Below are 25,863 nucleotides of genomic sequence, written 5' to 3' on the forward strand. Positions count from 1 at the left end.
GACTACTTTTGTACAAACACTTCCAAGAGCCCTATTGGTGAGTAGGAGCTCTGGATGGGGCAGGACCCCAGTGTTTCATGGAGGGTTGCAGTGCTTGATGGCAACACCCTTTGGAAAGTGTTTTGGTGTCCTGGAACCTTTCAGGGAACCAACATCTCTCTTCCTTCCAGGAACTTTCTTGGAACTCGTCTAGGATTCACACTGCTCACAAAGTTATCACCATCCCACCTTGCCCTCCATCCTCCATAAAGTCCTGATTGACAGAGGGAGAAGAGGGAGATGAAAGTTTTAAATGTAGGTGTCCTCTGTGCTTGCTTTGGCTGCACATATACTAAAATTGGACCAATGAAATGTAGAGTCCCCCCTTCCATGACCACTCTAATACCTCCCGACTCAAAGTGTGGTCTGTGGACCAGATACATCAGCATCACCTTGTTAGAAAAGTAGGATCTCAGGACCCACCTCATATTGGCTGAACCAGAACTTGCATTTTAATGAACGCCCCAGGGGATTTGTGTTGTACACATGAATGAATGAATGTTCTAGAATATTCTGGAATATTCTTCAGTTTTCCATAATGATAGCAGAGCTTGTCCTTAGAACCAGAAAGGGAAGTATCTTCTTGGCTTTTGGACTTTGCATCTGCCATTCCTTCTTCCTAGGACACGTTTCCTCAAAATCTGGCTAATTTCTACCTTTTCTTGAGTCTCAGTCATCACTTCCATGAAGGAGCATTCTATGAATCTTCTGAAGTAGGATTAGATGTGCCTCTGTGTGTCCCGAGGGCTTCATGCTTTCTAGCCCTGTATTAAAATTTCCTTCTCTCTGGCATCTCCAGCTTAAAGTGAGCTCTACAATTACAGGGAATTAGTCTAGTAGATTCTCCTTAAGTATGTTGAATGAATGAGCAAATGAATGATTACTCTCTATTTTGGGGGTAAGGAAACTGAGGTTCAGAGAGGTTAAATAACTTTCTCAACATCACACAGCCTCAGGTGGCTGAGCTAGGCTGTGAGCTCTTGACCACAGAGTTCCTCTTCCAGACTCCTTGTTCCTCTCCTTCTCTTCCTTTGACCCCAGAAATGTTTAGTTTGAGGACACAGAGGAAAGACTAGATATTTACTTTGAGTCAAGTTACCACCTAAGATTCAGTTAACTTAGTAATGATCATGTGTTGGACAATCTGATAACATTAAACTTGGAGTCTCAGTCTTTTTTTATTTTATTTATTTATTTTTTTATCAGTCTTTTTTAAAAATGTTTATTTTGGGACGCCTGGGTGGCTCAGTCGGTTGAGCATCCGACTTTGGCTCAGGTCATGATCTTGCAGTCTGTGAGTTCCGGCCATGTGTCGGGCTCTGTGCTGACAGCGCAGAGCCTGGAAGCTGCTTCGAATTCTGGGTCTCCCTCTCTCTCTCCCCCACTCATGCTCTGTCTCTGTCTCTCTCTCTCTCTCTCTCTCTCTCTCTGTCAAAAATAAACATTAAAAACATTTTAATGTTTGTTCTTATTTTTTTTAATTTTTTAACGTTTATTTTATTTTTGAGACAGAGTCAGAGTGCTATTGGGGGTGGGGCAGAGAGAGAGGGAGACACAGAATACGAAGCAGGCTCCAGGCTCCAAGCCATCAGCACAGAGCCCGACGCAGGGCTCGAACTCATGAACCGTGAACTCATGACCTGAGCCGAAGTCAGATGTTCAACCGAATGAGCCACCCAGGTGCCCTGAGGCTCAGTCTTTATTATTTATGGCAGTCACAGTTTGAGAAGGAAGCTGACACGTGAGTTCATCTAAGGTAGGTTGGTCTTCAGGGCTTGGCTTGTCCATAGCGTTCAATACAGAGGTGACAGTTCTAAGGGGTATTGAAACAAGAGATGGCAGGACTCCTACCCATCACCACTTGTGGTAGGTTGATCACACCCATGGCCTCAAGAGGTGGCCTGTATCTCTTCACACCCCTTCCCCGTTACTTTGTAACCTCTTTCTGCTCTCACTCTGGCTTGGCCTTAACACCTACTTTGGTCAAGAGAATGATCAAAGACAGAGGGTTTTGAAATTGGGTGTGCATTCCTTCTTGCTCTCGACATGATTAGTTTTCCTTGTTCTTGCGTCCCTGCCTCCGCCCTGAGAACATACCCCACTCACCTGCTGGAGGGGTGTGAGAGACATGGAGGAGAGCTACATCATCCCGTTATACCAGCTGGGGCTGTCCTCAGTCAGCCAGCTGGCTGACTTGTAGCCACGTGAGTGAGCCCAGCTAAGATTAGCAGAGCTGTTCAGCCAACCCATAGACTCAGGAGTAGCAAGCAAGTATCATTGCTTCAAGGCATGGAGTTTCACAAGTGGTTTGCTCTGAAGTGTTATTTGTAGTAATCACATTGCAAATACAGTAACCAGTGGATCATCAACATTTTGTATTTAACTGCAACAATTTGGAACCTACCAGAAGAAGTATTTGGGTCTTCATTTCCTCTTCGCTATCAGGACCTATATATTTGCGATGCTTAAAGTTCTTTCTGATACAAGACTTGCACAAAGCTTTGTCATTACGACAGTGTTACGTGTTGCTCTAAAATACAGTCACCTTAAGGAACCTTATATTTCTAAAGTAAGTAAAAGCTGTGGCTTTCATGGGAAGAATTTTTCTTACCATAAACATCAAGCTACATTTGGTACAATCCTTTGCCCCCTGCAACTTCATGTACCTCCACTAGAGGGACAAAAGGGACTCAAAACCTGCACAGTCCTCAGATCCCATAAATCTAAAATCCAATCATTCAAGAAATATTTGCTGACCATCTACAGTGTGTTCCCCCCAGAACATTAAAGTAGGTGAAAAACGATTGAAAAACTGAAAAGTTAAGGGTATTAGAGCTGAAAACAGTTTAAACATTTTAATTTTGCCCAAACCAGAATTTATTAAAATTTTACTTTCTTAGTTTTAAGGTACACTAAAGGGGGGGGGGGGGGGGGTAGGTAGCTCAGTCGGTTGAGTCTCTGACTTCGGCCCAGGTTATGCTCTCATGGTTCGTGGGTTTGAGCCCCGCATCAGCACAGAGCCTGCTTCAGATTATCTGTCTCTCTCTCTCTCTCTCTCTCTCTCTGCTCCTCCCCCACTCACATTTTTTCTCTCTCTCTCAAAAATAAAACATTTGAAGAAAAATTTTAAATAAGTAAATAAAAAGTACATTAAGAAAGTGTATGTAAGGGCACACATTTTTCTCTTTGGCCTCTGGTTCCATTATGACCAGGCACAGTACTGGGTATTCTGGATGCTTATCATGGGTTTTCTTGTACTGACTCTTGTTTTCAAATGTTGCGTTGTAGTATTTCTCTTGATTCCTGAAGGGATTCCCTTCTTCAAACCTGCGCTGAGATGAGTGCTATCTTCTCCTCACGTTTGTGCTGGCCCTGACTGTGACCTGACCATTTGGGGGCCAGATTTATAGCTAGTTTCTCAAGAAATGGGATATCTTTGGCACACTTTGCTTAAAAACACTTGATTATTAATAATACTCTGTTAGTCACACCTGCCTGGATGTAAAGAGAAAGCCATAATGTGACCATGACAGCTGTCTCATGCCTACCCCAGGGTGACTTAGAACAGGTATGCCTATGCTATTGTGAAATATTTATTATTTATTTTGCACTTGTCACATTGCTAACATCTTTTCAGCTCATACCTTTTTAAAAGGCTTTTGTGTTGATGGTTGTATGGTTATCTGTGGTATACATGTGTCATCATGTATTTGATCTGAGCTCTGTCATCTCCAAGTTTTCAGTATAAACAATGCTTTAAGGAAGGTCTTTGAGCTAAATTTAAAATGGTCTACTATTTAAGTGTTTTTAAGGGTTACTAGGAGGTTGTGCGTGGAAAGAAGCTTGTATGTCTTCCTTAATGTCTGGTTGAAAAAAAAAAAAACAAACATAACTGTCCCAAAGCCATCAAAACTTTCCCAAAGCATCAAAAAAGCCATTAGAAACACAGTAATTTGAAGTTTACTTAGGGTGTACCCATAGAGAAGCTTTCCGTCATCACTTCTGAGTCATCTGGTCACCTCCCTTCCTTAACCTTTCCATTCTATTGTGCTAAGGCTATCAACTTTGGTCTGTTATAATCAGATGTTCACGTGTTTTGTCTCTGACTATCCTATGAGTCCCTTGTCTGATTTATCTCTGTATGCCTATGACCCAGCAGAAGATTGGGCTCACAGATCAAATCTACAATGTTTGTTGAGTGAATGCACCAAGAGAGTGTTGCGTCTGCTCCACAGTAACAGGACAGTGTTCTGATATTCTGGCCTCTGGAGGACAAGTTCTCTGGGTTTTCCAAATCATTTCCTGCTCTTGCCCAACAACTAAAACAGGACCCTTTTATGCTTCCAGTAACAACAATTATATGCTAATTCCATTACGAGCACTATTTCTAAAATGACAATAGGTGACTTAGGGAAGGTTTCCTAAAAGCAGAGCCTGAGACAAGGATTTTGGTGTCCATGATTTATTGAGGGAGTGCTCTGAGAAGAGAGAAAGGGAGGGAAGCAGGATGTGGTAGGAGAGGGACCTGGGTTCAGCCCAATCCCACCTTGAGCTCTGATGCCTGTATTGCACCCCAGGGTTGGCCCCCCTTGGAGGCAAGGTGCCCAGCCTTTCATGCCCCTGTGTCTGTCAGTCACTGGCTGTGTGCTGCTCTCCTGGTGGGGGGAAGGTGCGTTATAGTTCCTGTTTGGCTCAGGCCAATGTGAAGAAAGGACAGCTGGCCTAAAAAAGGAGATTAAGGACAGACATCAACAATATCGACTACTTCCCCCCCAACCCCATGACCATCAAATATAAAAAAGAAAGTTGGATTAATCACTTTGATACTTGATCAAAGCTCATTTTAATGAGATTTTGAACTGCATTTCAAAAGGTTTGTTTCAAATGATGCTGCAGCTCCTTAGACTTTCTGGTAAAACCTTCCACTTACTAAAAGATCTTAGGGGTTGCTTATTTTCCCATTGTCATTTGGCTTTATTGAGCCTAGAATTTAATCGTGTCTACATTTCCAAGTATGCCAAAACATATCAAGTGCTTTCATCTTTAAAAAAAAATAAGAGGGGCGCCTGGGTGGCGCAGTCGGTTAAGCGTCCGACTTCAGCCAGGTCACGATCTCGCCGTCCGTGAGTTCGGGCCCCCCGTCGGGCTCTGGGCTGATGGCTCAGAGCCTGGAGCCTGTTTCCGATTCTGTGTCTCCCTCTCTCTCTGCCCCTCCCCCGTTCATGCTCTGTCTCTCTCTGTTCCAAAAATAAATAAACGTTGAAAAAAAAATTTAAAAAAAAATAAGAAAAGCTTAAGAAGGAGACATTTCTACTGCTTATCCGGGGAGGGGGGACGCTTTCTCTCTGAAATCCTGTAACGTACAGCATGAGAGACTTTCCTCCCTGAATATTACCTCATTTTATAATCAGTACCCAGTCTTGGTTATGTCTCATTTCCATGACCTTATTTCATAAGTAACTTCCAACTGTGATAAAACTGTCTGTGCGGTTTGAAATTCTCAAGCAGCGTCTGCCTGTACTATAAACGTGGGCTGGCTCGGTTTACATATCTAGCTTTTTGACCACAGATCGTCTTTCTTCCTCTTCCCCATTTCTCAGAAAATTCCTCCTCGGGAGTTTGTGGGTGCTGCTAAAGTGACTTCTGGTCTCTGCTCAGGATGTTTTTCTCCCATCTTTCTCGACTTCGACCTCCTCGTCCAAGTTCCTCATAGGCTTTACCCAAGTATCTGTTCTGCCTGTCACAGCGATCCACCCCCGTGCCAAGTGCAGTCCACAGAATGCTGAGATTCATCCTGACCTGTGCTGTAGGAAGCATATATTCTCTCCCCGGCTTGGGGCTGTCATTGTCTCCTGGGCCCCAGAGCTGTTCTACTTGGGCACAGAGTCACTTCTGACCCATAAACATGGCACCATCTAGCTGCCTCATTCTATCTCTTCACTTAAAGGACCTCCAAGTACCCACATAGGTCTGCTGGACACACAGTACTCTCCACCTTTGTGTCTTCTCTCTTTTTGCCTCCTAGAGGATTCTTCTCAAAACCTCCATGCATATCCATTTGCACAGGTAGGTGTTGTGGAGGTATTATTATGGTATATCCCAATTGTTTGCCAAAAGCATCTAAATTCTACGTCTCGTCCAGCCCAAACACCCAAGAAGTCATAGATAAGAAAACTCAGGAGTCTTGGAGATGTTAAAGAATTTGTGCAATGTCATTTATTCATCTTACAAATATTTATTAAGTCTCCACTCTCTAGAGACTGGGGCTATGATACTAAGCAAGACGTACATTGCCTTTCATTTCATGGAATTTACATTCTGATGGCAGGGAGAGATTCAACAATTGAGAAAGTGAAATATTTGAAATCTTTATTTTTTCACTTGTCACACTGCAGACATCTTTTCAATGCATCAAATTTTTTAGTTTTTATTTTTCTGAGTGGGCTGGATGTCTTCTGTTGATCCCTCCAAATGCATCCAGTTGTCTGCCTAGGATGCTGACGCCTTTGGAGAATGATGATAAACTTCCTTGGCTACTGGCTTCCTATTGGTTTTAGCCAATGGGAAACACCAACAGATATCAGGAAAAGGGAGGAGAGTGAGGTCAGAGTATTTGTTCTCTTAGCTCTTTTCCTGCAGGTCACCATGGGCTGTCTGTCCCTTGAATGAAGAACAGAGCTCCATGAGCTAGTACACTAAGTCTCATCAATCACAATTTCTTACTCCATGCCCATGCTTAAATTTTCTCAAAAGCTTTACATGTGTAATTCTGAAGCCTCCGAAGCCTATCCTGTGATTTTATTTGCACATAAAATAAAAGAATTTAGAAAGCTTCAGTTATGAAATTTGGGGAATTAATATTCATCTTTGCACGTCCTGCTTTCCCCACACACTGTGATCACCACATGATCACCATAAAGATAAGACAAAAGGCCAGTGTTGTCTGGATTTTATGGAAAATGAGGCCCAACAAATCCACGGGTAGGAATATGATTTTGCCAGAATCCAAACACATTCAACCAGGTTCCCTGTTTAAACTTGAATGGGACCAGTAATTTCTTCCTTTCTTCATTTTTTATTGAGATTAAAATCACATAACATAAAATTCACATTTCAACTGTTTTTTAAAGCGTATAGTTCAAGGGCTTTTACGACAGTCAAAATGTGTCACTGCCACCCTGCAGGGCCACATTAAACCATCTCTGGTGGCAAGCACATTTGGCATGACAGGTTTGTTTGAAACAAAAGTAACAGTACTTTCGACACAGGGTTTAGGGCACTGACCCCCATGCAGTCGAAAATCTGTGTATATCTTCTGACTCCTCAAAATCATGACTATTAACAGCCTATTGTTGACTGGAAGCCTTCCTCATAACATAAATAATCGATTACCACATATTCTGTATGTTATATACATTATAGACCACATTCCTACCATAAAGTAAGCTAGAGAAAAGAAAACATTAAGAAAATCATAAGGAAAATACATTTACAGTATTGTACTGTATTTATATCTAGAAAAAAAAATCTGCATGTAAATGGACCCACGCAGTTCAAAGCTGTGTTGTTTCCAAGGTCAACTGCGTATTCCAAGGGCAAGGTTCGGTTGCTTTCCAGGGAACCAGGTGCTGACCAGAACCGTTTCAGCGTTAAGTCCAGGCTGCTGTTCTGATGCGGCACAAACACTGGGCTCTGCTTGGTTCTTGTGTCCTGTTCCTGCAGGGTGGAGGGCCTCACCATGTTTTGTATTTCCAGTCAATGCTCCTATGGACTCTACCGCCATTTCAAAGTATGGGAAGTTTGCAGAGAAACAACTGTTTTAAAATGACAGGCACAGGGGCGCCTGGGTGGCTTGGTCGGTTGGGCGTCCGACTTCGGCTCAGGTCACGATCTCACGGTCCGCGAGTTCGATCCCAGCAGCGGGTTCTGTGCTGACAGCTCAGAGCCTGGAGCCTGTTTCAGATTCTGTGTCTCCCTCTCTGTCTGCTCCTCCCCAGTTCATGCTCTGTCTCTCTCTGTCTCAAAAATAAATAAAAGTTAAAAAAAAATTAAAAATAAAATAAAATAAAACAAAATGACAGGCACAAAGGGGTGCCTGGCTAGCTCAGTCACAAGAACATGTGACTCTTAATCTCAGGGTCATGAGTTCAAGCCCCACCTTGGGCATGGAGCCTACTTAAAAAAAAAAAAAAATTGAAGAGCACTGGGTGGTATATATAAGTGATGAATTACTGAATTCTACTCCTAAAACCAATATTGCACTGTATGTTAGCTAATTAAACTTTAAATTGAAAAAAAAAAAAAAGGGTGCCTGGGTGGCTCAGCCAATTAAGGGTCCAACTCTTGATTTCTACTCAGGTCATGATATCATGGGTTAGTGGGTTTGAGCCCCACGTCAGGCTCTGTGCTGACAGTGTGGAGCCTGCTGGGGTTCTCTCTCTCTCCCTCTCTCTCTGCCCCTCCCCTGCTTGCTCTCTCTCTCCTCAAAAATAAATAAACTTTAAAAAACTGCTTAAATGAAAAAAAAACAAAAAATAAACAAAGACTTTAAAAAACTAGCAGTGGTTAAATGGCAGCAAAAGGGGAAGTGGCATTAATGTTTTGTGCTTCAGGTCTACATGTTGGTAAAGGATGATGTTTCCTTCTTTTCTTGAAATGTGGCTTCCCCTTGCAAGACAGTTAATAAGAAAGACTTGGCTTCTGGTTAGAATGAGTAGAGCCATTGTATTTGCTAGATCACCAGCTCGTTATGAGAGGATATAGGGGCCCCTGGGTGGCTCAGTTGGTTAAGCATCCGACTTCTGCTCAGGTCATAGTCTCATGGTCCATGAGTTCAAGCCCCCCTCCCCCTCCCCTGCATCAGGCTCTGTACTGACATCTCAGAGCCTGGAGCCCACTCCAGATTCTGTGTCTCCCTCACTCTCTGCCCCTCCCTTGCCTTGCTCGCACTGTTAATTTCTATCAAAAATAAACATTAAAAATTTTTTAAAAAGAAAGGATATAACTCAGGAGCATCTGGACGAAGAGATGCACAGAGTGAGATGTGGGGAAGGGATACAGCGTTTCCCCACCCTCTGCAGGTGCACCACCAAGCTCCCCAAATCCCCACGTGTTCACCAACTTGGAAGCTCCCTGTACCCCATCGTTTTGGGTTTTTATAAGGGCTTCATTACACAAGCATGCTCAATCAAATCATTGCGGGCTGGTGGTTGAATGCAATCTCCAGCCCCTCTCTCCTCCCAATAGGTTGGGGGATGGGACTGAAAATTCCAACCCTCTATTTTGGTGGGTTCCCCCTGGCAACCAGCCCCCATCCTTAGTTGCTTTTCAAAAGTCACCTCATTAGCTTAAACCCAGTTGTGGTGACAAGGTTCTTGTCATGAATAACAAGACACCCATTTCAGTGTCTACGAATATAACAAAAGATGTTCCCATTGCTTTTACTGCTCAGGAAATTCCAAGGGTTTTAGGAGCTCTGTACCAGAAGCAGGAGGAAGCCCAAATATATATTTCTTATTACAAATCACAATGTCACAGCAGAGCTAAAGGAAACCAACAAAGGATTGGGGGCAGAAGTTGCTAGCAATAGAAGGGAAGTCTTTTCAGTCCTTGGCTTAAATGGGCAAGGGGATGGAGAATCTGGAAAATGCCTCACCCTGTGACAGAAGAATCTAATCATTGCCCTAATGAGCAGTCGCTGCAGGAGAGGAGGAACTTGGAAAATAAAGATTCCCATCTCTCTCTCTTCCAGCCTTATTCTCTCCTTCCACTGCTACCATTGGTCAAACTGGGTTGGAGACAGAGCACAAGAGAAGCCTGGTAATTCAGTCCCTGCAGGACAACCTCTCAGGGCACAGAGCAGGGTGAAGAAGGATGGAGAACAGATTCTTTCACAATCACCCAGAATGAATTGTTATGAGCTTGTTAAAGTTTGAGAAGCAGCCATACCCTGCCAAACCGTTCCCTAGACCAGGTATTTCCTTCTTTGGATTGGATTGTGGAACAGACTGGGATTCTGTTGTGGTGACAACCTACTGTTCCATCAAGGAAATCTGAGATATCCTAAGTAGGGATTAAAGAAGTTCATCAATGGATTCTTTTGTCTGATGGCTTCTGCTTTTGTTGTTTCCCAGCTTGTTCACCACCTCATGGACCACTCTACCGTTTGTCTGTGTCCCTCTCTGGGGCTTCACATTCAAATTCTCCAAGAGAGAAGCTGAATGGATTGGCCAGTCAGCATTCAATATGGAGAAATACTCTAAGGTAGATTTCTCTGCTTGGGCCATAGGTTGTTGGTGCTGAATGGTCCCATCAATTGTGGTTAGAAGGTGAAGTCACACAGTACCATGCCTGACAACGTGTGTAAAAACTTCTTTCAGTCCACTTTGTGAAGTGTATCAGTTAGCCTTGGCTGTGTAACAAACCACCCCCAAATTTCATTTGCTTCAAATAACAACCAACTTGTTTTGTTCATGATTTTGTAGGTTGGTTAGACATTTCTTCTGGTCTAGTCCAGCCTGACTGGTCTCTGATGAGCTGTTTCATGCCTTTGTGGTCAGTTGATGGGTCAGCTGGTTGCTGGATGATCTAGCATAGCCCTATTCCTACTTCTGTCACTGGCAGGTTGACAACCAGAGTGGTGGATTGCTAACTAATGAGCCTTCACTCTCTTCCTCATGGCCTCTCATCCTCTAGTAGACTAGCTTGGGCTCCTTCACATGAAGATTTTGGGAATCAAGTGCATCAAGAGAGGGCAAGCCCCAATAGGCAAGAACTTTGCAAATCTCTGTTTCCATCCTATTGGCTGTTGTTCCAGTGGCTAAAGCCAGCCACACAGTCAAGTCTAGGGTCAGCATAGGAGGACCATGCACAAAGATGAAGTATTGTTGCATATGTTTGTGCAAATAGTCTGTCATATGCAGAATCAGGCTGCAAGCACTTAAAATGCTCAGAATTTCAGGGACTTCTCTTGGGGTCAGGCGTTTCAGGTTAACGTTCAGATACTTTTCATGTTAGCTCAGCTGACAGTGATAAACCTAAGCTCTCTTTCATTTGTCATTCAAAAGAAACATTCTCAGCATCACATGGTGCAAATATTTTGAGTCTTACATGGAGGGGCTAACTGCCTGTGGACCATATCTAAGTGATTATTTGAATATTTTACTGCATTGACTCTAATTAATTTACAAAATAAATGTCAGGGATAATAAGGTGATACTTGATAAATGCAACAAAATCAAGATAAGGAGTAAATCACTAGATAAGGATTTACTCCTTGTGTGTATTTGGACTTGTTAAACTAGGGTTTTTGTTTTTGTTTTTTGCTGTACCTGTGCTGGCTTTTAGAAAGATTCTTCTAATATGAACTAGAAGAAAATTTCAGGACACCATGCTAGTGGGACCAATCAAGACTTTCATCAGCCTAGTAGATGAGTATAATCGGGTTGAGTGACCCTATCTCAAAGTCCAAGAATATGGGTATGTCATTTTCCCAAGATGGTAAACTGAGAAGTGACACCATAATAAGGAACTGGATGGTACATAGATACACTGGCACAGTGGGATACACTCTCCCACAGCCTGGCCTTCTCTCTCTTGCTAAGAAGTTCACCAAATTAAAGAAGCCTCTCCAAAGTTGGGTCCATTTTCTTGGTGTAAATGGAAGTTGATGCCACTCTCTATTACCTGATTTTCCACACGGAACACCATCATCATTTCCAAACTCATTTTCTGAGACACTTCAATATGATCCACCCTAAGGTAACGCACTATTTAAATTACCCAAATGAAAAGAGAACTAAGGGACCCTGCATTATGCAAGCTTCCCAGTCAACACCCCCAGCCTTCTCATCCACCCACAAGACTCCTTGAGAAATTGGAGTTCCAGATAAGAAGCGATGTACTTCCTTCTTCATTAGCTCTGATAAGCTGCCAGGGTAAGAAGCAAGAACTTTTCATCTTGTAGGTGAGTAAGAACAGATTAGTGTCTTTCCACAGAAAATAGAAAATGTTTCACAGGTGATGTTGGGTCTAGGAAAATGTCTGGTACTGGAGAAATGTTCAAGGGGACCTCGTTCTATGTCCTGTTGCTTTGTTTATTGAAAGCTGCTATTGTAGGGATCGTTTTCTAGCTTCTGGTTGTGCAACATGTGGTAATGCAGAACATACTGAAATGCCTTGGTGCTCTCGACAGATGATGAATTGTGTATTAAGGGGCTTCAGGTGAATTAAAATCCAGGCATACCTTGTTTTACTGCACTTTGCTTAATTGCACTTCGCAAATACAGCATTTTTTTTTTTTTTACAACTTGTAGGTTTGTATCAAGAAATCTATTGGCACTATTTGTTGGACAGAATTTGCTCACTTCGTGTCTCTGTGTCACACTTTGGTAATTCCAGCAGTGTTTCAAATTTTTCATTATTATTATGTTTGTTTGGTGATTTGTGATCACTGATATGACTCTTGAAAGCTCAGATGGTGGTTAGCATTTTTCAGCAATAAAGCGATTTTTCCGTAACGGATGTACATTTTATATGGATATAATGCTATTGCATTATGTAATAGGTTACAGTATAATGTACACATATTTTTATATGCACTGGGAAACCAAAACATTTATTTGACTCACTATATTGAGGGGGTCTGGAGCCCACTCTGCAATATCTCTGAGGTATGTCTGTAATAACGTTTCAAGAAACGAGCCTGAAGCAGACGTAGCATACAACCAATTTGTTACTGAAAATGAAGAAAACAAGACCTAGAAAGACGAATATGTTTACTGAGGTCACATAGTGAATTAACAAGCTTTGTCACTCCCCACGCCTCACCTCCACGATAAACACATCAGCACAATTAAATGCAAGGCTCACTGTCAAAGGATTGTCTATTTCGTTCATGGCCAAAGTGACTCACTGTACAGGTCAGTGTTTTTCCAGCTGTTTGTGACCCACTGGAGGGGGGCAGAGTCATGAAACCAACTTAGTGGGTATTATAACCAGCATTTTAAAAGAAATGCAAGGGACTATAATTATAAAATATCAAATGTAGCATGTTAATTTGTGAAACTTGGTTCAGTTTGCCCTCTCTCTCTCTCTCTCTCTAATGAAAATGTGTTTCTTATAGTGGGTCATGGTCAAAAATCTCTCCGAGTCAGCATTCTAGGTATGTAAAAAAAAAAAAAAGCCAGCCACAGAAAGACAAATACTGTATGATCTCCATTATATGTCAGAGTTACAATACTCAAATCCATAGAAGCAGAGGGTAGAACGGTGGTTTCCAGGGGTTAGGGGATGGGGGAAATGAGAAAGTGATGGTCAAAGGGTACAAAATTTCAGTTACGCAAGATGATAAGTTCTGGAGATGTACTATGCAACATGGCACCCATAGCTAACAACACTGTATTATATACTTACAATATGCTGAGGGGATAGATCTTATGTTAAGTGTTTGTATCACACATGTATGTGTGCATACACATAAACACACACAAATAACCACAAAGGCGCAGGAGGAAACTCTGGGAGGTGATGGATATCTTTATGGCCTTGATGGTGGTAATGGTTTCATGGATATATACTTAAGCCCAAACTCATTGAGTTGCACACATTAAACATGTACAGCTGTTCACAAGCCAATCATACCTCAGTAAAGTGATCTTAAAAAACCCAAAAGAGGGGCCCCTGCATGGCTCAGTTGTTTGAGCATCTGACTTCAGCGCAGGTCATAATCTCATGGTTTATGAGTTTGAGCTCCACATTGAGCTTACTGCTGTGAGCGCAGAGCCTGCTTTGGATCCTCTCTTCCCCCTCTCGCTCTGTCCCTCCCTGGCTCGTGCTCTCTTTCTCTCTCTCAAAAATAATTAAACATTTAAAAGAAGACCCAAAAGACCAAATCAGCATTGCTAAAGGTTCTGAAAAACATGATCACCTCTTTCACATAAAATGCTCACTTTAGTTAAACCAGTTTCAAAAGAGGCCTCAGAAAAGAATTATCCTCATCTAGGCATGATTTTTTTTTTTTTAGTTTTTTAAAAAGTAAGCTCTATGCCCAACATGGGGCTTGAACTCATGATCCTGAGATCAAGAGTCACATGCTCTACTAACTGAACCTGCTAGGTGCCTGTAGACATAATTTCTTCACACAAAGAGTTTCCACAGTATATTTTGGAAGTAGGTTTTTGGAAGGGAAGAGAGCCATGAATCAAATAAAGGAAATGGATGTTGAGAGAAGGGAAAGCATCCAGGAGATTACAAGTATAAGTCCTCCAAGATTCCCAGGTACAGAATTTGACTTGCAATTCTATGATTTGTCCATTGCAGATATTGCAAGCTGGTGGCCCACTGGTTCTGCAATTAGGGAAAAAGTAGAATTGAATGTCTTTAGATAGAGCCCAAAATCTTCAGTTCTCCACACTCCTCCTTGCTTCCCCAAAATGGCCTTGCTTGTTTATATTACATGTTTTGCACCTAGGAAATGCTGAGGCTTAGTATCTCATTGCACTTTATATGTGGGTTTTGGACTCAGCCTGACTTTTCCAAGTCTTAGCTTTGCATTGTGCTAGCAGTGCCACCTGGAGCAGGTGACAGACCCTCTTCAAGCCTCAATTTCATCACTGGAAGAGTGGGAAGATATTATATGATCTACATCACAAGGTGGTTGTGAGCTTTCAATGAAACAATAGTGTCAAAACACTTAGTAAGGGACTTAGCCCACCACAGAAGTTCCATAAATGTTTTTGGGACGTGAGAATAGAAGGCTAACAGAAGTATGTGCAGCAGAATTTGACTTGCATGCTAGATGCCAGCACATAATGTGTGACTAGCCTGTTCAGGCCATCGGGACTAAGAGTTTTTTTCTGAAAGGGGCCTTCTGAGGCCACTACTTTGTTCCTGGGGGAGCGTCACAGGACCCTGTGAATTCTCAACGCCTCTTGATAATTGATCCATTATCACACAAAGTCGTGGTTATAATTGGTGTCAGGAAAGAGAGATGGGAGACCTCCATCACTACCATTGTCATCACCACCACCATCATCACCATCACCACTACCACAGTCGAGCAATTGCACTACGAGGTATTTACCCAAAGGACACCAAGTACAGATTTGAAGGGGAACATGCACCCTGATGTTCATGGCAGCACCGTCAACAATAGCCCAATGATGGAAAGAGCCCAATGCCCATTGACTGATGAATGGATAAAGAAGACACAGTGTAAATATATACATCAAAAAGAATGAAAGCTTGCCATTTGCAGCAACACACACGGAGCTAGAATGTATTATGCTAAGTGAAATAAGTCAATCAGAGAAAAACAAATACCATAGGATTTCAGTTATATGTGGAATTTAAGAAACAAAACAGATGAACATATGGGAAGGGGAGGTGGGGAAGAGGAGAGAGGGAAACAAACCATAACTGACTCTTAGCAATAGAGAACAAACTGAGGGTTGATGGAAGGAGGTGGGTGGGGGATGAGCTAGATAGGTGATGGGGATTAAGGAGGGCACTTGTTGGGATGAGCACTGGGTGTTGTATGTAAGTGATGAATTGCTGAGTTCTACTCCTGAAACCAATATTGCAGTGTATGTTAACTAATTAAAATTTAAAAAAGAAAAAAAAAAGGCAGAAATCAAAAGGTTTTGAAAAGCATTGGCCACCTGGCCCCTGAAGTCTGTGACCATCCGAAATTGACTTTCATGGGGCTTATTCATTCCAGGAACCCTTGGCACGTCCTGTTTGAGAGTGCTTCTCAATTGTTGCTTCTGATATCTCAGTGCTATGGGAAGCAGGTGTCTGCCCCTGCTCTCAGGTGAGTGCAACAAAGAATTCTCTCTTCTCCCCATGACCCTGATATCCCAGTTTGGGTTGCTCCCCCAAATTTGGCACTTTGTGCAGAAATGACTGTGTGAGCCAGTCCTATTAGAAACTCTCACACTGAGTCTCTTAGTTGCTCTCCCCAAGCATAACTAAGACAAAGACTTGGATGTAAGTAGTTCACCTGGGAAGGGATCCCAGGAGGCACACAGGAGGGAGTGGAGGAGGCCAGATGGGACAGAGACAAGAGCAGATGAAGGATGTGTTAACAATGAGTTACCTCTGTGGGTAACTGCCATTCAACACTGCTGGGGAGCCCCCAAGAGGGAATACCTAACGTGCCTTAGCAGGGCAAAGAGACTGGGCTATACACCCTTGGTCCTCATCTCTCACAGCTAGATAGCCACTCCAGCATCACTTCTGAACATTTGGGGCTTGTCCCCCACAGGCTGCAGAAAATGGTCTCCTACTGAAAGACAGAGTAAGTTATCTGTATGGATAGGAGCCTTTTCAGGGGAAGACTAGAGGGGGACACTTCAAGGGTCTGCTATAGTGATCAACCACCAAGAGGGTCCAGGGTTGGACCACTGTAGTTTAGTACAATGACCTGGGCCTATACCTACCCTTCTGCTCTGGGATTTTGAATCTGCAAGGTATGGGTTAAACCAGGCTTGTTAGACGATCTTATTAGCAAGCATGTGATGTCCAGTGTATATCAGGAGTGGGCAAACTTTTTCTATCAAGGGCCAGATAATTACTGTTCTCAGCTTTGTGGGCCATGTGGTCTCTGAACTCCTCAACTCTGCACTGCCATACAAGAGTACCCCCAAGCCTTCCTCCAACTGATGGGCATGGCTGTGTTCCAATAAAACTTGATTTATATTGACCATGTGAGAACTGTAAAAACCATTCCTAGCTCACAGGCCATACAAAAACGAGCAGTGGTCTGCATTTGGCCTGTGGGCCATAGTTTGCTGACCCCTGCCCCATAGGGACCAAGTAATATTTCTTTTTTGTGAAGAAAGCATTCACAAGGAAATGGCTGGTATTTGGGCTTTTTTTTTTTTTTTTTTTTTTTTTTTTTTTTTACAGAAATGGCCATGTCATATGATTCAGCCTGTTATCATGAATGCTTAAAGGTCATGTTTTTGTCAGTACCCATAATATGAAGCATAGTAAATATTACAGAGGAGGCAGAAAGAGCCTTAGCTTGTCCAAGGGATCTGTCTCATTCTGTGATCATCCAAACGGGCCACGGGCAGATTTCTTACTCTTCCCCCTTCCGTGTGGTACAAATTCAAATTACTTCCATCTTACTTGTCATACTTAAACCACCTGGGGGCTGGTGTTAGCTGTGAAAGCCAACGCCTCCAGATTTTAGCAAAGGATCCCAGCACAGCCTGCTTGTGAGGAAAGAGAAAAAAATCCAAGAAAAAACATTTTTCAAGTGCCTGGTTATTTGCCACCTATATGTACCTTGAGGGAGTGATATTAGGAAACATGTGGAAAGCTTTCTGCATTTCTAAATTCATCCCCAACTTAAAAAAAATTTTTTTTAACGTTTATTTATTCTTGAGAGAGAGAAAGAGACAGAGCATGAGTAAGGGAGGGCCAGAGAGAGAGGGAGACACAGACTGAAGCAGGCTCCAGGCTCCGAGCTGTCAGCACAGAGCCCGATGAGGGGCTCGAACCCACAAGCCACGAGATCATGACCTGAGCCTGAAGTCGGTTGCTTAACTGACTGAGCCACCCCAACTTTAATATAAAGCTTCATCTAAAAATGTGGGAGATATTTTTAAGTCATCCTCAAAATGGACCATGCCCCAAACATGCTCATCCATTCCAAATTTCCCACAGTCTTGGACTTTGAGGCTTCTTATGGTCTGTGCTATTCAGATCTCCTCTTACTCCAGAGAAAGCACTGGTTACTAGGAGTTAGACCTGGGCTATGTTCTACCATAGCCACCAGGCACGTGTTGGTCTGGAGCACTAGAGAACAGGCCAGCCTGAGTGGAGATTGGCCCCACGTGCGAAATGCATCCTTGGTCTCAAAGACTATCTTACACGCAGGAAAGAATGCAAAACACTTTATGAATAATTTGTCACATCTGGATTGCGGGTTGAAATGATCACATCTTGACTCTATTGGGTCAAACACAATAGTAAAATTAATTTCACCTGTTCTTCTCAGCCTTTAAAACACAGCTACTAGCAAATTTAAAAGGACCCACGTGGCTCACATTATATCTCCCTCAGACAGTGTGGGGCTAGAGGTCTAGACAGGTCTAGGTGCACTGTTGCATGTGGAAAGGAGTTTGGCAGTTGGCCTTTCGGTGCTACGCTTGGAGAAAAGCTTTATGAGCCGCTGACTTTTCAGAAATCGGAACGCACAGCTAATGATATTGTGATTTATAATGAGATACACGTCTTTGGGCTTTGTCCCCATTTGGGAATTTCCCTGAGGAGCATGATGAAAAACGTGTCTCCTGTTATGGTAATAAGATGATTTGGGAAACTCACGGCAGGGCGGGGCTAGGGCTGGGGGCGGGGCGGGGCGGGGAGGGTGGGGCGGGGCCGGGGCCGGGGAGCCAATCACGTAATCAGCAGGCTAGCCCCTTTCAGCCCCACCCCCTGACTTTCGGGGAGGGGCGAAGAGCTGGAGGGCGGGTAGCCCGCCAAGGGTCAAGGGTCTAATCAAACTTGCCTGTGTGAGGAAGTCTCCCTAAGACCCGAGAGGCTGCTGGGGCTGGTGAAGCTGGTCTGCAGAGAGTGGCCTCCCGGAGAGGGCAAGGAGGCTCTGCGCCCTTCCCCTGTATCTTCCCCCATCCCTCCTCCATCCAGTGTTCCTCAGTGATACCTTTTCCTAACAGGTCAGCAATCTAGTAACTGCAATGTTTCTCTGAGCTGCTCCAGCTCATTAATGCAGCAGGAGAGGGAGGTGACAACTTAGGCTTTCTATGGCTTCTGAAGGGGGGGGGGGGGGCGGGCAGGCTTGTGGGAGCAAGCCCTTAACCTGTGGGATCTGATGCTGTCTCTGGGTAGATGGTGCAGAAGTTGAGCTGAATTGTAGGACACCTAGCTGGTGTCAGAGCACTGATTTGCTGGTGTGGGAAACACCCCCCACCCCCCACACAAACTTTCGCACATTGAAACTGGGTGTAGACACTCTTACAGCTGCAATCAGATGGCCCTGGCCCGCTTCACTAGTATGATGCCCTCCCTGACCCTCACCTTTGCAATCTGCCTGGAAGAATCTGCAATGAAGTCAGCAGGGTATGCCCGGCCCAGTCCCCACTGGGCTTCAGCCAAGCTGAACTGTCCCCTTCTCTCTGTTCCAGGTCTCACTGTCCTGCTGGCTCTGTCAGGATCACATGTCAAAAATTCTGAAGGTGAGCTTACTCATTGTCAAATTCCAGGGAACGGAAAGTAGGGTCTGTGACCTGCCTCAAGGAGGGGGAAGGAGCCCTTTTCAAGGGAGACCACATAAATCCCTGCCGCCTTCTTCCTATTGCCTGCAGCTCCCAAGGACTGCCCCCCGCCTTTGCATCATCATCGCCGTTTATGTAACTCGTGCTTTGCACCAGGCTCAATACTAAGCAAATTGCACACTGATCCCATGCAATCCTGACATTCCTACAGAGAAGGTCCTGACCGTATCCTCACTTGACCAGTGGCCCTCTGGAGAAGTAGCTGGCTCAAGGTCGCACAGCTGGTGGATGGTGGACTGTGCCCTTTCTTTCCCAGAGCCTGTGTCCAAGTCATGGCAGGAGATACTTCTGCTTTTCCCCATGTCCTGGGTTGCGTCCCTCCAGAAGCACACCCTGAGAAAAGGACCTGAGAACAAGTCATTTATCCGGGAGGTTGATGAGTTTGGGGGGTGATAGTTCATGGGGTCTGGAGCCTACGACCAAGAAAGAATTCTTGAAGACATCTTTGTTGCAAAAAGGTGATTTTATTGAAGCATGGGGACAGGACCCCTGGGCAGGAAGAGCTGCCCCGGGACGATGAGAAACTGGTTATACACGATGGGGTTGTAGGAGGTCTAGTCCAGGGGAAGTTTCTAGTGAGATTTTCATATTTCCTAAGAAGACTCACAGGATACTGGAGGCCTAGCTATTGTCAGGCTAAGGTTGTTTTTCCCTCTAGCAAAGTATTAGCATTAAGACAGTTGGGGCGCCTGGGTGGTGCAGTCGGTTAAGCGTCCGACTTCAGCCAGGTCACGATCTCGCGGTCCGTGAGTTCGAGCCCCGCGTCAGGCTCTGGGCTGATGGCTCGGAGCCTGGAGCCTGTTTCCGATTCTGTGTCTCCCTCTCTCTCTGCCCCTCCCCCGTTCATGCTGTGTCTCTCTCTGTCCCCAAAATAAATAAACGTTGAAAAAAAAATTAAAAAAAAAAAAAAGACAGTAAGGAGTTCCTGTAGAAACATTTTACTCTCCCCGCCTCCTCAAGTATTTGTCAATGGGCTGCAGATTATAAGGAAATTTAGTTGTATCTGCCATTTCCTTCTGCCTTTGTTTCCCACATCACTGTGGAGGGGTGTTGGAGACTTAGGTCCTGCAGGACTATGATCTGTATTAGTTAACCCTGTGTTTTTCCCCTTCCCTTTGTTCTTGGGCAGCCAGGAGAGCCAGAGGAATATCACACATATATTGCACCTGGTGGGGAGGTGGGGATTGCGGTGGCCTATCAGCTTGGCCTATCAGCTTGCGGTATGTTCCCTCATCACAGGTGATTCTAGGAAGTGCCAGGTGGGAGTGGGAAATTACCTGGGAAGGCGAGGAGCCATAAGGGTCCATTGTCAAGCAGCTTACATGTAACAGTGGGAGCTGGGATGTACTAAGGAGTGTGCACCCCAGCGTTATTCCCCTTGATGAGCAAGGAAGCTGTTATCTTCTTAAACTTGTGGTAAAATATACATAACATAAAATTCGCCATCATGATCATTTTAAAGTGTGCAGCTCAGTGACATCAAACACATTTACACTGTTGTGTAACCATCCCCACCAACCACCTCCAGAACATTTTTCCTCTTCTGAAACTCTTCCCCATTGAACAATTCCCCATTTGCCTTCCCACCAGCCCTAGGATCCACCATGTGCTTTCTGTCTTTAGGAATTCGACTCCTCTAGGGACGTCCTGTATGTAGCATCAAACAGTAGTCATCCTTTGGTGACTGCTTTATGTACCCACCGTAATGTCTTCAGAGCTCACTCATGTTGTTGTAGCAGGTGTTGGGATTTCCTTCTTTCTTAAAGCTGAATAACATTCCATTGTATGGATGGGCCACATGGTGTTTATTCATCTGTCAGTGGGGTGTTTCCACCTTTTGGCTACTGTGAATAATGCAGCTATGAACACAAGTGTGCAAATATCTCTTCAAACCCCTTCTTTCAGTTCTTTGGGATATATACCTAAAAATAGAATTGCTGTATCATATGGTAATTCTATAAATTTTTTAAATATTATTATTTTTTTTTTAAAGGGAGAATCAGAACTGGGTAAGGAGTTGTAGTGAGCCCATTTCCCTTTCCAATGAACGATTTAGGCAAGGACCCGGCCACCTGACACAATTCTAGCCACGGAGGTGGAGGAGAAGCCCAGGGGCTTCTGGGAAAGATTCCCTCCCTTTTATTTATTTATTTTTGGGACAGAGAGAGACAGAGCATGAACGGGGGAGGGGCAGAGAGAGAGGGAGACACAGAATCGGAAACAGGCTCCAGGCTCTGAGCCATCAGCCCAGAGCCCGACGCAGGGCTCGAACTCACGGACCGCGAGATCGTGACCTGGCTGAAGTCGGACGCTTAACCGACTGCGCCACCCAGGCGCCCCTAATTATTATTTTTTAGAGAGAGAGCATGAGCAGGGGAGGGGCAGAGAGAGAGAGGGAGAGAGAGGGGGAGAAAGAGAGGGAGAGGGGGAGAGAGAGAGAGAGAGAGAGAATATCCCAAGCAGGCTCTGTGCCATCAGCATGAGGCCTGATGCGGGGCTTGAACTCATGAACTGTGAGATCATGACCTGAGCCAAAATTGGATGCTCAACAGACTAAGCCACCCAGGCACCCCCCCCCCACCTTTTTTTTTTTAAACACCGTGACTCATGTCAGTCATTGATTGAGGGATCTGCTCCATTGCTAACCTGCCTTGTGAGCACAGAGGACTCTGGTGGCCAGAGAAAGCCCTCAGGTAGAGAAACTCAGGTGCTGACAGTGGGAGGTTCTGTTGAGCATAAGTGGTGCTGGTGGCTGAGGCTGGATGTGTGTGGGGCAGACACTGCAAGCATCTGTGTTCAGCAGTAGGAGGGGTGGGCAGTGGAGGCTAACAGCGCTATTCTGCTGACCACAGCATCTGAGACATCGTAAGGGCTTAAGGAATATTTCTTGAATGAATGAGTACATGAATGGAATGATCCTGTGTTCTCTGCAGGTCTCTGTCCCAAGTGCCCTGAAAATGCCAGCTGCTCCAACAGTACCCACTGTGCTTGTAAAGAGGGATTTCAGTCCGTGTCTGGGAGGAAGTACATTGAGCCCCATGAGAAGTGTGAAGGTAATGATGGAATCCACATCATCCTGGAATCCCTGGACGAGGCAGGGGCATGTGTTCTATGGGTGTGCCAGTGACGTAAAGATGAAGTCGTGCTACAGGATGGAAATGTCAGGGCTGTCTCAGTGCCCCTAGAGAAGTCCCTACCCTTTGTGTCCCCCTCACTCTCTCTGAGGCTGGCTTCATGTTTTTCTTTAGAGGAAGGTAGAGTTCCCAGGACCCTTGACGTTTCAAGCACTGGTTTTTGTTTGTTTGTCTGACAATCCACAGGGGTAGGGACCGTGTCTGTTTTGTTCATTGCTGTATGCTGAGGACGGAGAATAATGTCACATAACAGAGACCCAATAAAAATGTGTAGTCCAAGAGAACAAATGAATAACTTACCATCTTGACAATATCTTCCATGATCTGGCCCCAGCTTAGTATTTCAGTTTCCCTTTTCACAACTCCCTTCTGCTCCAGCCTAAATAAGCCTTTCTCATTTCCACAAATGCTAAAGGTCTATTTGAGTACACCAAAGACAAAAACCACTCCTGAATATCTGACCGGTAGAGATGGATAACGGCTTGGTGGAGTTGTGTAAATTCAGAAGGCAAAGCGAACCATGGTAGACTACTTAGGATTTACTCTATTTTATTGTGGCAAAATATATGCAATGTAAAATGTGCCATTTTAACCATTTTGGGGTGTGTCTTTCAGAAGCATTAAATACATGCATATTGTTGTGCAACCATCCCGCTGTCCATCCCTAGAACCTGTTCATCTTCCCAAACCGAGATTCCGTTCCCATGAAACACAGACTCCCCACCCCCTCCCCCACCCCTGGCTCCCACCATCTACTCTCTGTCTCTGTGGATGGGACTCCTCTAGGGACCTCCTGTGAGTGAAATCAGACAATACTGGATTTATTTATTTAAATTAATTTTTTTAATTGTAAAATATACACAACAAAATTTATCATTGTAACTATTTTTTTTTACTTGTGAAACATTTTTTGTTTTGGTATGTTTTTTTCTCTACTTCAAATTTGTATGTAAATTCCAGTTAGTTGGCATATAGTATAATATCAGTTTCAGGTGTAGGATTTAGTGATTGATCACTTACATACAAAACCCAGGGCTCATCCCAACAAGTGCCCTCCTTAATCCCCATCACCCATTTAGCCCATCCCCCAACCCCCCTCCCTCCACCAACACTCAATTTATTCTGTCATTAAGAGTGTGTTTTATGGTTTGCCTCTCCTTTTTTCCCCTATGTTCATCTGTTTGTTTCTTAAATTATACGTATGACTGAAATCATACGGTATTTGTCTTTCTCTGACTTATTTCACTTAGCATAATTATATATATACATATATATATCATATAGATAGACAGATATGATATAGATATAGATATCACATCTTCTTTATCCCTCCATCAGCTGAGGACATTTGGGCTCTTTCCCTAGCTTGGCTATTATAGATAATGCTGTTACAAATATCAGGATGCGTGTGCCCCTTTGAATCAGCACTTTTGTTTCCTTTGGGTAAATAGTAGTGTAATTGCTGGTTCATAGGGTAATTCTACTTTTAACTTTTTGAGGAACCTCCACAGTGTTTTCCAGAGTGGCTGCACCAGTTTGCGTTCCCACCAACAGTGTAAGAGTGTTCCCCTTTCCGCATCCTTGCCAACATCTACTGTTCCCTGTGTTGTTAATTTTAGCCATTCTGACAGGCGAGAGTCACTATAACTATTAAGTGTACAGTTCACTGGGATTAAGTATATTCACAATGTTGTGCAATGATCCCTACCCTCCATCTCCAGGACTTTTTTTATGTTGCAAAACTGAAACTCGGTCCCCACTGAACATTAACTTCCCGTTCTCCCTCCCCAGGCTCCCATGATCATACTTTCTGTCTCCATTAATTTGACTCCACTAGGGACCTCCTATAAGTGGAACCATAAAACATTGGATGTATCTATTTTTAAAGCTTTTTAAAACAGCTCAGGGAATTCTGTATTACCCTTTGCCCAATTCCCCTAAGGTTAGATAACAATATGACCATACTACAATGATGAAAACCAGGGAATTAATACTGGTCTAATCGTGTTAAATAAACCACAGACTTTTTTTTTTTTTTAACCAGTTTCACCAATTTTTCTCCCATTGTCCTTTTTTCCTGCTTCAAGAACCATTTCAGGATCCTATTTAGTTGCCATGCTCCTGAGACAGCAATCTGTGACAGATTTTGGCCTTTTCTCATCTTCCATGACTTTGACACGTTTGGTAGGACACCAGAGATGCCCTTTTGCACTTTGCTTTTTTTCTTGATTAACAGTATATCCTAGAAATTACTCCAATTCATGTAGAGATATTCCCCACTCTTTTACGTAGCTGTGTGGGTAAACCATAGTTTATTCAACCCTCTTCTGTGTGTGAGGGCATTTTAGTTGAACACTTAGGCTCTTTCCAATATTTGTGGGAGATGTGTCTTCAGGGTAGAGTCCTGGAGGTGAGGTGGCTTAGTTAAGAGGTAAGTCCATATGTACCTTGATTAGCTACCCCAAATTTAATTCCAGGAGAGTTGTACCAATTGACATTCCCACCACCATTGCATGAAAGCACCTGTCTCCCCACCATCTTGCCGACAGAACATGTTTTCAGAATGCATTGCCAGTATGCCAGGTGAGAAATGGTATCTCAGTAGATTTTTCATGGTCATCTCTAATTATGAAACAATTTTAAAAGTCATCTCTATGCTCAATGTAGGGCTTGAACTCACAGCCCTGAGATCAAGAGCCAGCCAGGTGCCCCTAATTATGAACAATCTTGAACATTTTATGTTAGAGGGTCATTTTTGTATCTTCTTTCTGAATTTCTGTTCATGTCTTTCCCCTATATTTTTTACTGAGTGTTTCTTTTTCTCCCAATTTTTTATTTCTTTATAGGTTAGAGATCTGGGTCCCTTGTCAGTAGTATATATGGGGAATATTTTCTCTGTGTTTGTCAATTGTCTTTAGACTTTGTTTATGTATTTTATTAGGCATGCAACTAATTTAAAAAAATTATATAGGCAAATTTACTAAGGCACTTAAGTCTTCATTAAAATGTTTTCCCCTACACTGAGATCAAAGAATTCACCTCTGTTTAATTCTAGTACTTGTATGGCTCCATTTTTACATTTGAATCTCTGATCCACGTAGAGTTTATTCTTAAGAATTGTATGAGACCCAGGTCTCATTTTATCTTATTTTTTTAATAAGACCCAGAACCAGGATGAAGGGGAACCCCGTTTAAAGAAGGGAAATGTACAAAGGTAAAATGTGCACTTGTTAGACTGTTTGAGACTATTTGGTTCTGCGGCAGAAGACAGAAAAAAAATCCAATGGGATATGTGAAATGCATAAGATGTGTTAAAATAGGTATAAGTAGTGGGGTGCCTGGGTGGGTCAGTTGGTTGAACATCTGACTTTGGCTCAGGTCATGAT

At 43.6% G+C, this 25,863-nt stretch overlaps 1 protein-coding gene across 2 annotated transcripts in view; it reads left to right on the forward strand.

Moving 5' to 3' along the window:
* Positions 1-11,963: 11,963 nt before the first annotated feature.
* The window catches only part of LOC123605215 (adhesion G protein-coupled receptor E4-like), a 78,667-nt gene continuing 64,767 nt past the window's right edge, over positions 11,964-25,863 (forward strand). For both annotated transcript variants that reach the window (XM_045491778.1, XM_045491779.1), the window contains exons 1-4: positions 11,964-12,004; positions 15,758-15,850; positions 19,194-19,244; positions 22,277-22,396. In XM_045491778.1, coding sequence (XP_045347734.1) covers positions 15,820-15,850; positions 19,194-19,244; positions 22,277-22,396 — 202 coding nt within the window. In that variant the 5' untranslated portion in view covers positions 11,964-12,004; positions 15,758-15,819. The remainder of the gene's footprint in view (positions 12,005-15,757; positions 15,851-19,193; positions 19,245-22,276; positions 22,397-25,863) is intronic.

Source organism: Leopardus geoffroyi, chromosome A2 (assembly GCF_018350155.1).
Source record: "Leopardus geoffroyi isolate Oge1 chromosome A2, O.geoffroyi_Oge1_pat1.0, whole genome shotgun sequence".
Lineage (NCBI taxonomy): Eukaryota > Metazoa > Chordata > Mammalia > Carnivora > Felidae > Leopardus > Leopardus geoffroyi.